Consider the following 12959-nt stretch of genomic DNA (forward strand, 5'->3'; position numbering starts at 1 on the left):
TCATGGTTTGTCTCTGCTCCACAATGTCTGGGGTCTATTTGGAAAGACTTGAAAGCTGGGGTGACTTGACAGTAGGGGCTGAATCCTTTAAAGGCTTGTTCACTCACAAGTCTGGCAGATCCAAGGAAGATTCCAAGACTAGGATTGCCAAGGATGGAGCCTATGTATTGCCTCTTCACGTGGCTTAGCTTCCTCACAGCATGGTGACCACACCATGGCAGGTAGCTGGACTTGCTACATGGAAACTCAAGGCTCCAAGTGGTAGTATTCCAGCAAACAAGGTAGGTGCTGCATGGCCTTTCTGACCTAGCAGTGGAGAGCACACAACATCACTTCCACTGCATTCTGTTGCTTAAAACAAGTCACAAGCCCACCAGACTCAAGGGAGTGAGAAGGTGGACCACCTATCCTTGGGAGAAATTGCCAAGGTCACACTGCAGAACATGTAGTGCTATGGCCATAGTTGGAGAATACCATCTATATAGGTAGCAACATGGAGGAGGCAGAGGAGGGGTCAAAGCTACTGACTCAACCAACCCTGAAGCTCATTCAAATCCAGACTTCTGTTTACTGAGGTGTTTCCCTACTCTTTAAGCCAGTTCAAATTGGTGTTTTTGCTACTTGCAACAAAAGCCTTCTAACAGAAACAGATATTAATATCCTGCAGAGCCAAGTGCGTGAAGAAAATTGTCCAGAGAACGCTAGTGTACTGGCAGGGGATACAGACATTCTTGGCAGGGAGACCTGTGATTTAATTGCTGTGTCTTTTTGGGTATTTACTGAACCTCTCAGAGCTGAGCCTCAGTGTCTTTATCTGTAAGTGGGAATAATACTACTAATAGAGTTGTAGGGAGGACGGAATGAACCTGCATCTGTGAAATGCTTATTGTGTTATTGTGCCTGGCACAGGGGAAACAGTAAGTGACCACCCTCACTAACACTGTTTTGCCACTAAGTATGTGGCAGTATTTTGGGGGCAAAACACATTTAGGATGTAATCTTTGTATATTTTACAGGATGTGTGTGTTAGGTTTTTATTGAAGTAATCTCCACCACCACCACCACCCCACCACCGGCCACCCAAAGAATGCCCTTGTCAAAGAAAAAAAAATCATGGAAGACTGTGTCACAAAATGACCGCCAAAAGATCTCCGTTGTCTTAGTGGAGGAATTCTGCAAAAAGCAGAAACTTATCTGAAGTGAGTTAAGCAACAAACAGGGGCTCTTTTAGAAGGATACAAAGGAAGGGGATGACACCGAGTCCTGGGAGAGGGAGTGAGGGATAGGACGGCAGTTCTCAGGACCCACGGGCAACAAGGGCTGCCGTGCTCCCTAAAGACACTAAGAGCAGAACGTATGGACCACCGTCTTTCCCCAGAAGGCAGCTCCTGTTCCCTGTCCCTCCCTGGACTCATTGACCTTCAATTCTTTCTGTTTCCCTGTGTTCACAGGAAGAGGCCTGAATGACCACTCAGCTCATGCTAACAACCTGAGCATAATCAAGGAGGGCCAACTGCAACAAGACCGACACCTCCCAGCCCATCCAGGTCTAAGGCTCGCTCTGGGTTCTGGATGTTACATGAGGGAGAGGTGCCTGGCTCACACCTCTGTGGAGAGACTGGGGTAGGCTGGGCATACTAGGCCATGTGTCTGCCTTGGAAGGGTAGGATTCACTGGGTGTGACATTTGGAGAATCACAGCTTGAGCATGGGAACTCGGATGATTCAAGAAAGAAATGCCATGCCACCCTGCTGGGGATGCTCGTGTCTCCCAACAAGTGGGGGCTCTGCACTGTCCCACTAGCCGACTCCGACGCGCTGGGTGTCCCTTTCAAAGTTCTCCTTGGATGTTGACAGCTGCCATTTTGTGTGGGTTCCCAGAGACTCAGAATCCATCCTCAGGGGACTCAACACTTGTTTCAGAAAATCAGGGGATGAGTCAGAGCTCTTGGTATTTTGCCCCTGTGGCTTAGCTGATTTCTTCCTGGGATGCTGGCAGCATGGTTGGTGGCATAAGAGCAAGATGTCCAAGTTTACAGTCAATTCTAAATTAAGAAAACCTCAGTGCATCCTGGAATCCTGCCAGAGAAATGCACCGGTACATTAGCTTCTCTGCTTTCATTTGCAGGCTTTCCGAATGCCAGCAAGCTGTGCTTGTTATGGAGAGCTTTGATAACACGCTAATACACTTAGCAAGGTAAAAATAAATAATAGGGCCTCTTGGAGCTTTCCTGGCTTTGAACCCTATAACTATGAGTACTTCTGTAAGTAATTATCCCAAACAGCTACAGGTCCCTCCCTGCACCCCCAGCATCGCCTAACATCCCAGTTATATCTCCTTGGAATTACATTTAGGTTATAACATAAATACATTAGAAGGTAATAATGCATTTTAACTTAACTGAAATCTATTTAGATTTTATCTGCTTTATGATGTTACTTGGAAAATCATTGAAGGAAAATCCTGGACACCCAGAAGTCTAGGGTGATGAAAGGGGGTTTAATTTGCTCTCCGCTGGGCACAAACTAATAAAGACAGAGATGTGAGGATGGGCATGTTCCAAGCACAAAATGTGAGTAAAAAACATGATTTATAGTAATCTGATCCTTTGTGATTTCTACATCTTATTCTTATTCCCCTCCATTCTTGATTAACAAGGAGACAGTCACCTTCTCCCTCTTTAAATATCTCTTTTCTGTGGTTCCTGAAGATCTCTTAGAAGTTGGGGCAGTTTGCAAGTGCACTGGACCACCATTCAGACTCAGCAATACAGAGAGAGACAGCCAGCCACACCAATGCACCAATCATGAGTAAGAATATGATTTAAAAAAAAAAATCAGTCCTTTCTACATTTAAAAAATAAATGTTTTAGAAATATAGATTGTCTTCATTTTGTTCTTTCAGATGGAATTGTGCTGGGCTCTGCGAGTCCTGGAAGGGTGGTCTAAGCAGCCAGGATGCTGAAGCAGCCCACTTGCTCAGGGCTTCTCTAGCGACAGCAGAGACTTGGAGTGCTGAGATGCTGGAGGCAAGGACAGCCTAGTTCTAAGCCAACAGGACTTTGCAGCAGAGACTGCTTGCTGCCTAACTACTATCTACTCTCCCCTTCATCCTATACTGTTGGGGTGGTTGAGTGCCAAGACTTTCACAGACATACGTAAAAGCAGTGGGTAGAATTTGAGGGGAGCTCTTCAATAGGAAGTCATGGAATCTGGCATCCTTTTCTGTTCCTCCCTCCTATTACTTTTCCTTCCTGCCTAGTCCTAATGGCTGGAGCTTCAGCAGCCATTTTGAGACAATGAGGGAAAGAACAAGCAAATTGCAGAGACCCCTAGTCCTGACAACCTTAAACTGCTGGACCAACAGCAAACATTGTTTCCTCTGACCATCTCCTTAGGTGAGAAAAATAGTTCCTTATGTGCTTATGTCATTGTAATTAGCACCCTTCACAGGCAGGCAAATGCAATTTCCATCTCATGCACACTCTGTCTTCCATAATAGGCCAAAAACTAGGGTTGGACAAATCCAGCGCTGGTTGCTATTTACTTCAGCAGGATCAAGTGGGCTTTCTGGTGTCACAACCCTGCTCCAGGAGCAAAACCTCGCAATTCCTATCTCTGTTTATTGTTGATGATGTTGCCAGCGTGTGGTGACCACAGTTTTTCTCCAGAAAAACTTCCAGGGAAAGGAAAGAAAACATCAAACTGATTCTGACAAGGCTTTTCTGGGTGCAGCAAGAATTAACTCACTGTTGGAATCACTAGGGAAACTGGCATCTCTAAATCCAAAGAATCTTTAAAAAAGAAAAAAAAAAGATTTACTTATTTATTTGAGAAAGAGAACGAGAGAGCACCTGTGATTGGGGGGAGGGAGAAAGAATCTCAAGCAGATTCCCTGCTGAGTGCGGAGCCTGATGCAGGCCTCCGTCTCATGACCCTGAGATCATGACCTGAGCTGAAACCAAGAGTCAGACGCTTAACTGACTGAGCCACCCAGGCACCCCCTAAAGAGTCTTTATTAACTGACTCCCCCAAAGGTTCAGAGAGAATTAGGGAGGGGGATAGTCACCAACTAAAATCTGCTGGCAAGTCTGGTAATGGGGACAGCCAGACCAAGCTACCTGTCCATGTAAAGCCCATTTTTTCAGGTGACCAGGCCTTCCTGAATTTTGACTTTTTCCAGATTTAATGATTTGATGCAGTAGGTTTCTGACTCCATCCCATACTATCGTGTGAGCATCTGTTCCAGGTAACAGCCCAGCTCTGTCACTAGAAACACTACGGTGTTGTTAAGTGGTAAAGAGCGCAGACTTTTAGCCAGATTTCCTGGATTCACATCTTAGCTTGACTTTTAACAGCCCTGTGGACTTAGGGCAAGTCACTTAAGCTTCTGCTCCTCAGTGCTGGCAACTATAAAGCGGGCATGAAAATAATGCTGTAGGACGGTTATGAGGATTAAGTAAACAGTGCCTGGCACCCCTGTGTGATAAGTGACGTAAGTACAATATTTTCATTTATGACAGAGGGCTCCGCAAGGTTCTTTATGGTGATGCTAAGCCTCGCTTTGCTCATTTGTAAAATGGGGACACGATGGAGCTAATCCATACACTCACCTCTGGGGCTGCTGCGACAAGAGGCGAGGTAAATGCCTGGCACACTGCCTTGCACCAGCAGGCCCTTGATAAATGTTACCTTCTTCCCCTGCCTCCTCTTTCCCCTCGTGCTGTCACTGACAGCCTATATGACAGATGGCCTGAGTGTGCCCAGTGTGCTTTATTCCATGGATTGCTATTTAAGGGAGGGAGGAACCAGGGTGAGGGCAGCAGATGAGACCCTAGTACGGAGGCTCCTCTGGCCTTGACCTCAGTAGCTTTGTAGCTGACGGTGCACTCGGCATCCTGGTGTTGACAGGGATGGGCCTTAACGGTGGGAGAGCGCTGCCGCTTTTGCAGAAGGAGCACATGGTGATTTGTCTTTTTTTCTTTGTCAGGCGAGTTAAAAGAGAGGATGCCTAGTTTTCCTGGGGTGGAAAAGCTGGATTTCTGAAGCTCTACACTTAGGGTGGATTCCTCACAACAGGATCTACCTCCCCCCTGTCTGGTGTCCCTCCTTCACCACAGCTGATATTTGCTCTTTGCGGGGGAAAAGGTTTTAAGCCAGGCCCCATTTCTTCTCATTTAGTCTTACCTGACTCCTTTATAACAACCCAAAAATGTGATGTCGTAGGACACAACTTGGGCTCCAAGTTAATGCTCTGCTCACCCTGGAAAAGCTGGCTTATGATGGCTGGCTTCTCGAGTGTAAATTTGGTATCAAGCATTAGAATATCCATAGGCAGAAAAATAACAAAAGAAGAAATAATTTAGTCATTTAAATCGGAACAAACTCCCAAAATATCTTCTTGTTATCACTTTGATGAATCAGACTCCAGAGTTCTTAGGGAATATATCAAAATAGCTAATTAAAGTTTTTAATATGCTGGGGAGGGATTAATATGAAATGGACTAGAGTGAGAGAGGGAGCCACATCACCCGACCGGGAGGGCACAAGGCAAGAAAAACAAAAGAATCTGGACTAAGAAATGGTGGTGAAATGGGTTCCTTGTCAATAAGTATGAGATAGGGACCTAGGGGGCTCAGCGGTTGAGCGTCTTCTGCATCAGGCTCCCTGGATAGAATCTGCTTCTCTCTCTGCCTGTGTCTCTGCCTCTCTCTGTGTGTCTCTCATGAATAAATAGATAAGATCATTTTTTAAAAAAGCATGAGATAGTATCATACAGTAAATTCTGCCTTGATGTTAGGATCTATGGTTTATTGGAAACATCACACATTATAAACAGGAGACAACACCCCCCCCCATCTGAGCTCTATAATGTGCCTTATTAATTTAGTTTCACAATGCTTCTGTCTCCTCATAAAGCAAGCTAAGCCCAAACTCCATGCTAAGTCCGAGCATTTGATATTGGACATCCACACTGACAGACTGTCACTCCTCCCCTTCGGGACACATGACCTGCCAAAAAGAAGGGATTGAGGAGAGGGTCTGCACAGGGTTTCCCTCACACGTGAGTTTTTCCTGAGGTGTGGTCCAGCCCTGGGTGCCTATATAGCCTACCCCGTTTTGGGACTTTCAGAAGCTGGCATTCAATGAAAACAAAGTCTTGACATCTTGGCACTGTCCATGCCCAGGTCCTGGTCTTGCTTCGGCCTTGCCCTCTGCCTCCTGACCTCTGTGTAAGACTCTGGACTTTTTCCTTAATGATATTTCGGTTCTAGTCCTTCCTCTCTAGTCCTGAACCCTAATGCAGGGGTTCAGCAGCACAGTTGGGGACCTTGTTAGAAATGGAGGGACTCAGGGGGTGGGGCCCAGCACCCAGAAACTGGGTATTCTGACTCATGACTTCAGGTGCTGCCCTGGGTTTTCCTGCTGGGTTTAGATGGCACTATCCAGGATCCCATCTGCTTCTGATCACTGTGAGTAACCACAGTGAGTGACTACACAGGAAGAGAGCTAATCTCTAGTAATGACTGGGACATTTAGGATATACCAACAAAGAATCACCCTGAGAAGACAAATGGCCTTCTTACTGGTTATATATTAATGTCAAGGGCTGGGGAACTTAAGATCCCCCAAATGGTGTACTTTTTGCAATTCTGATTCTCTTATTTTACAGAGATTAGAGGACCCTTGGGAGATGTGAGGCTGAGGTTATAGCCAGAACAAGGTCCTGTCCATGGCTGTGAAAGTAACACCACCACTCTGTTGTTTGCTGATCAGGAAAGGCACCAAGCACTGCTCCTTGAGCAGCTGTATTAGTGAGGGTTCTCCAGACACACAGAACCAACAGGAGATACATATACATCTCTTATTTATTATAAGGAATTGGTTATTCAATTCAACGTAAGGAACGGGTTCATACAATTCTGGAGGTGGCTGGCATGACCCAAGATCTGCAAGGTGCTCTGGCAAAATGGAGATCCTGCACAACTGATGGTATAGTTCCAGTCTGAAGGCTCAAGATTTAGGATGATCTCATATTTCAATTCACGTCTGGGGGTAGGCAAAAAATGATATCCCAGTTAGAAAACAGTTAGGCAGGAGGAAATCTCTCTTACTCAGCTTTTATGTTCTATTCAGACTTCCAAGTGAACTGATGAGGTCCACCCACATTAGGGAGGACAGTCTGCTTGACTCCGTCTACTGATTCAAAGATTCATCTTGTCCAAAAACACCTTCATAGGCATGCACAGAATTAATATTAGACCAAATATCTGAGTACACCGTGGCCCAGTCATGCTGACGCATAAAATTAACCATCACAGAAATGAAGTCAGTTTTAAGTATGACAGTAAGAGTAGACATCCTAGGAGAGGGATAGAAATTCCACTTCCTCTATATTGTTTTTAAGAAAGGACTTCAAACTGTGTCAGATAAGTCAGAAATGAAGCATACTCCCATAGTCAGAAGAAAGGGTGATAGATTCTCCTCCTCAGGACTGCACCAAATTTATGCTTTGCTAATCAAATTTGGTGCCAGCAGCCATCTTGAAACTAAGTGGCTTCTTCAGTACAAGAACCAATTTTGGAAACCTACTTACACCCAGAAGGCCAAAGGAGAAGACGAAGAATCCATTTGCTCTGTGCCCTGAAATCACCAACCAAGGCTAGACCTTTCCTCTTGGAAGGATAAACAGAAAAAAAAAAATATTGCAAAGAAAATTTCTACACAGTAAAAAGAGAGGTAGCCACTGGGGTTAGAGCAAAGGAGAGAGAGAAGTTTCCTTACAGGAAAAAAAGCTCACAAAGCATTTATTTTGTGTTCTTAGTGAAATACACACACATACTCACACCACAAAATTGTATCTATGAAGCAAAAGTTATGATTTAAGACCGTGATAAAAAATTTTTTAAGTTAAGAACAAAAGGGAATTCATCAAGAGAAGTAAAAGAAACTCAAGGAATTTTAAAACATAATAGAAAAAACAGCAGGAGAGATAATAAAGAACAGGGCCAATGATGTTTAAATTCCAACTCAGGTTACAGAAAACAAACTTGGAAAGCTTACCAGAAATGCAGACCAAAAGAACAGAGGTGAAAATTATGATAACCTGGCTTTGGATTGTTTGTCAATAAATAGCATAGCTGAAGAGGAAACCAGAAGATAAGCCATCATCAAGAACATAACAAAATACATGTCAGCAGATTGACAGAGTAATCTATTGCTCATAGAAATTTTAATAAGAAAATACTCCAAGACGACCAGATACAGTGTCACTGCACAAAATTCAACACTTTCCCATCATCAATGATAACTCATTAGTAAACATAGTGGTAAAACAGATGCCATTTCTTACAGAAAAAATTTCAAGTACCTAGGAGTGAATCTAAGAAGAAACTATTAAAATAGCTATAAAGGCCATAAAAATCTATAATAAAGCAAGAGAAACAGTGTATTCATGCATGAAAAGACTTTCTATTTTAAATATATCCATTATGAAATTAATGAACCATTCAATTCAATCCCAATCAAAACCCAAACCAGATTTGTCGGGGAAATATTAAATTGATCCTAAAATGTGTATGACAAGGAAAATAAGCAGGAAGAGCCAAGATAAAAAATAAGAGCAGAGACTTGCACTACCAGATATCCAGATATACTGTAAACCTGCATGGTATTGTATGCTAACAAAAATAGTCTACTTGACTCTGGGAAACAAACCAGCCTTAATAGCTTTTGGAAGGGGAGGTGGGTGGGGGGATGGGGTGACTGGGTGATGGGCACGGAGGAGGGCGCTTGATAGGATGAGCCCTGGGTGTTATACTATATGTTGGCAAATTGAATTTATATAAAAAAACAAAATGGAGTCTAGATCAGTGGAACAGATTATGGAGTTCAGAAATATGCCAACTATATATAAGGATTTAGCATGAAGGTGGCATTTCAAATCATTTAGGTTAAGGATTCAGTGGAGTTGGGACAACTGCCTATCTATTTAGGATGTAAAAAAATTACATACTTATAATATTTATAAAAATAAGTTCAGGCAGATGAAATATACATAAATTCTTTTAAAAAGCAAATATAATACATATATAATTATATTAAATAATTATTGTATCATTAATATAGTAACATATATAAATATAATTATAAATATATATTGAGATAAATATCTTAAACCAAACAAAAACAATAGCCAGAAGGAAAAGATAGAGCTTTACTGACTGAAAATTTAAAACCTCTGCATGGTGAAAGCTCTTTGCAACATAATCAGCAAGGGATTAGCCTCTAGACTACACGAAGGGAGCATGAATAGAAAAGGATGGGTAAATCAAGAGTAAAGTGAGTACCAGAGGAGGAAATATGAGCAGCTACTACATATATGAAAAACTGTTTATCCTTTTTGTTTGTTTGTTTATCCTTTTTAGAAGCCAAAGCAATGAGAATTAAAAATATGTTATTTTTAATCTATCCAGTTGGTAAAAAAATTTAACATTTGATGGCTTTGCTGGTTGGAGAAAATGTGGTGAGAAAAGGTCTTCTATTTTGGGACAGCAACTGTTAAGGGTGATTTGACAGTATCTATCAAAGTTGAAAATGTTGCAAAGCCTATAACATACCAATTTGACTTCCCTGCATTTCCCTAGAGAAACCATCCCAGGTGTGTGCACATAGAGGCAAGAACAGGCAGGTTTCCTGTAGGATTTTTGTAAAAGGAAGAAAACACTGGAACTCAGTTTCTATTAACAAGAAAATGGCCAAGTAAAATACATGATCTCCTTAATATGGAATCTGCACAACAGTTTAAAAGATATGACTGCTCAATATACTGACAAATTGTTGAGTGAAGTAAAAACAAGAATTCTATGAGGTGTCTGGGTGGCTCAGTTGGTTAAGCATCTGACTTTTGATTTTGGCTCATGTCATGATCTCAGGGTCCTGAGATGGAGCCCTGCATCAGGGTCTGTGCTGAACATGGAGCCTGCTTGAGATTCTCTCTCTCTCTCTCTCTCTCTCTCTCTCTCCCTCCCTCTCCCCTTCTACTAAAATGGATGAATGAATGAATGAATAAATAAATAAATAAAAATTTTAAAAAAGAATGCTAAATTAGCATGGTATTATTTATGGAAAGAGGAAAAAACTCAACAAGTAGTACTTTTTCCTGGGATTAAGCACAGTAGAAATTCTAAAAGGATCCATACTGAGGTGATAATAGTGATTAGCTAGCTCTAGAGACTCCCAGGGTTGGCAGGTGCATGCAGTCGTGAGGTGGATGCACACACAGCAGCATGGCTAATTCTTAAAAGTACAGATTAAAGGGACAGAATGAAATAGATTGTGTCAATTTTGACTACTGCTGTATCCCTGTGCCTTGAATAGTGCCTGGCATATACTGGGTGTTCAGTAAGTATTGAAATGAATGAAAAACAATACCATTTATGTCTGTGAGGAGTGCATGCACTCAAAACAAAAATACAACCTTTACCCTAAGAGGCATAGTAAAATGGGGTGGAGGCAAAACAGAAGTAGGAAAAGGAAATAAATTAATTAATAAGAGGGAGGTTTTTCATAAGGATCTGAGGTGATGTTGTGTCATACACTGAGAAATATGATTAATTCAACTCGGTGGCCGATGCACAGAAACCAACAAAAGTATCTGAACTGGCAGGAAAGTAAGGGTTCTCCAAACTCTAAGTGCAGGCAGGAATCCAGAAAATTAAGGAGAGCTCTGGGCTGTCTTTCTTCCTAAGAGAGTCTGCCAATCCTCATGGCCTTAAGCCATGGCTTTGATGAGCCTGCACAAATCAGGGACAGGAGGCAAAACCTGTGGACCATGTCAGAAAAAGAGTCTATTAAGAAGTTCTGCAAAGGGGGACCTGGGTGGCTCAGCAGTTGAGTGTCTGCCTTTGGCTCAAGTCGGGATCCTAGGGTCCCAGGATTGAGTCCCACATAGGGTTCCCCGCAGGGAGCCTGCTTCTCTCTCTGCCTGTGCCTCTCATGAATAAATAAAATCTTAAACAATTTTTTCATAATTAGAAAGAAGTACACCATACTATAGCAATCGAAAAGTTACTTTGAACAATGAAGATTGGCAGTTTCACGTAGACAATACAATGAAGTGCAGCACACATTGCCAAATCACTCTCAAAAGATTACAGAAAATTCCAAACTTGGAGATGCTATGTGGCTGATTCATTTGTTGTGAATGTCTATCACTCAGGGGGTGATACCTGTCAGGATTTGAAGAGAAACTATTTCATGTGAAGCTAAACAGAATTTAATTAAGAAAGAAAAAGAAACTATAGCTTCACTAAATATGAATAGCACAAAGTCTCAGAATTCTTTGATACATGTCAACATTATGCTGTAATTCTAAACAATGCTAAAGCTGTCACGACAAGGGGTATATATTGTAAAAAGCTGTGTGTTGTTTGGAGGTTCTGTATAAAGAATTGCTAATGGCTGAAAGTGATTTAGAACATTTTTTATATCAAATGTGAATATGGTTTAAACTCAAACTGTACCAGTAAGAAAAAAGTGATATATAATTGTGTGCGTTGATATATGCCATGGGCAGTTAATGATAAACAGGTGCCAAGGGATAAGCAGTGCTCAAGGGATCCCTGGGTGGCGCAGCGGTTTAGCGCCTGCCTTTGGCCCAGGGCGCGATCCTGGAGACCCGGGATCGAATCCCACGTTGGGCTCCCGGTGCATGGAGCCTGCTTCTCCCTCTGCCTGTGTCTCTGCCTCTCTCTCTCTCTCTCTCTGTGACTATCATAAAAAACAAACAAAAAAAACCTAAAGCAGTGCTCAAAGTGTGGTCAGTCACAGGAGCATCGCCATCGCCTGAGCACTTACCACAAATGCAGTGTGGCGGTCTCACACTAGACCTTGCAATTTCAAGAGATGCAGCTTTACGAAGAACCCAGGCTTTATGAAGCTCTTCATGCTATTCCTTTGCTAAAGTTGGAGAGTTACTGCTCTAGTAGAAATTGGATTATTTAAGATGTGTGGTATCTGGGATGATTAATTTCAGGTGTCAACTTGATTGGGCTAAGGGAAGCCCAGATAGCTAGTCCAGCCTTATTTCCGGGTGTGTCTGTATGGGTGCTTCTGGAAGACAGAAGCATTTGAATTGGTAGATTGAGTAAAGGAAACTACCTCACTGTTGGGGGCTGGTATCAGGCCATCTGGTGAGTGGCAGGACTGAACAAAAAGGTGGAGAAAGAGCAAATCGCTGTATGTTTGGACTGGGACATCCATCTTTTGCCCACAGACATCGATGCTTTTGGTTCCTGGGCCTTTGGACTTAGACCAAATTATGAATTCCATCAGTGGTTTTCCTAGGTCTCCAGCTTGCAGATGAAAGACTGTGAGGCTTCCTAGCCTCCGTAATTGTATGAGCCAATTCCTGCAATAAGTCCGCTTTCATAGGTGTGTGCGCACACACATATGAGATTTATTGTAATTATTAATAATAATCATTATTAGTATATATTTCTTAATTTTATGTACACATGTGTATTTTAGCAGTGTATATATATGTGTGTTCCATACGTTAAAAATGTATCTATGTATACATGTGTGTGTACACATATATACTTCTTGTTGGTTTTGTTTATCTAGAGAACTCTAATACAATACCTAAAATTCCTTCCTGTGTTTGGAGAGTCCTCTATCTTATAAGCCTTGAGACATAACATCTACCTCACCTAAAAAGCCTCAAGAACCATAAATGTCACCAACTTCCCATGCAAATGCAATGTGGGCATGTGACCCAGGCTTGGCCAATCAGAGACAACCTCAAGGTTTCAGTCTGGAGCTAGATCTGCAAGGAAGCCACTATGGAGGTTCCATGTGACCTCGGACAGCAGTTGCATGGCACCTAGTGGCACTCAGAATCCAGGTGTGCCAGCAACAGTCCTTAGGGAAGGGTTCTGTGCTGGGGTTTGGACTCTG

The 12959-nt window shown here is 42.5% G+C and overlaps 1 protein-coding gene across 13 annotated transcripts in view; it reads right to left on the reverse strand.

Annotated features, from left to right (window-relative positions):
- The window catches only part of CALN1 (calneuron 1), a 526620-nt gene that overhangs the window by 42248 nt on the left and 471413 nt on the right, over positions 1 to 12959 (reverse strand). The window contains exon 7 of one of the 13 annotated variants that reach the window (XM_077908318.1): positions 6851 to 7049. The exons of the other annotated variants lie outside the window; for them this stretch is intronic. Within the exon in view, the coding sequence (XP_077764444.1) occupies positions 6890 to 7049 (160 nt within the window). The 3' untranslated portion in view covers positions 6851 to 6889. Of the gene's footprint in view, positions 1 to 6850; positions 7050 to 12959 lie in introns of those variants that run through there. 13 annotated transcript variants of the gene reach the window in all.

This window comes from Canis aureus, chromosome 8, assembly GCF_053574225.1.
Source record: "Canis aureus isolate CA01 chromosome 8, VMU_Caureus_v.1.0, whole genome shotgun sequence".
NCBI lineage: Eukaryota > Metazoa > Chordata > Mammalia > Carnivora > Canidae > Canis > Canis aureus.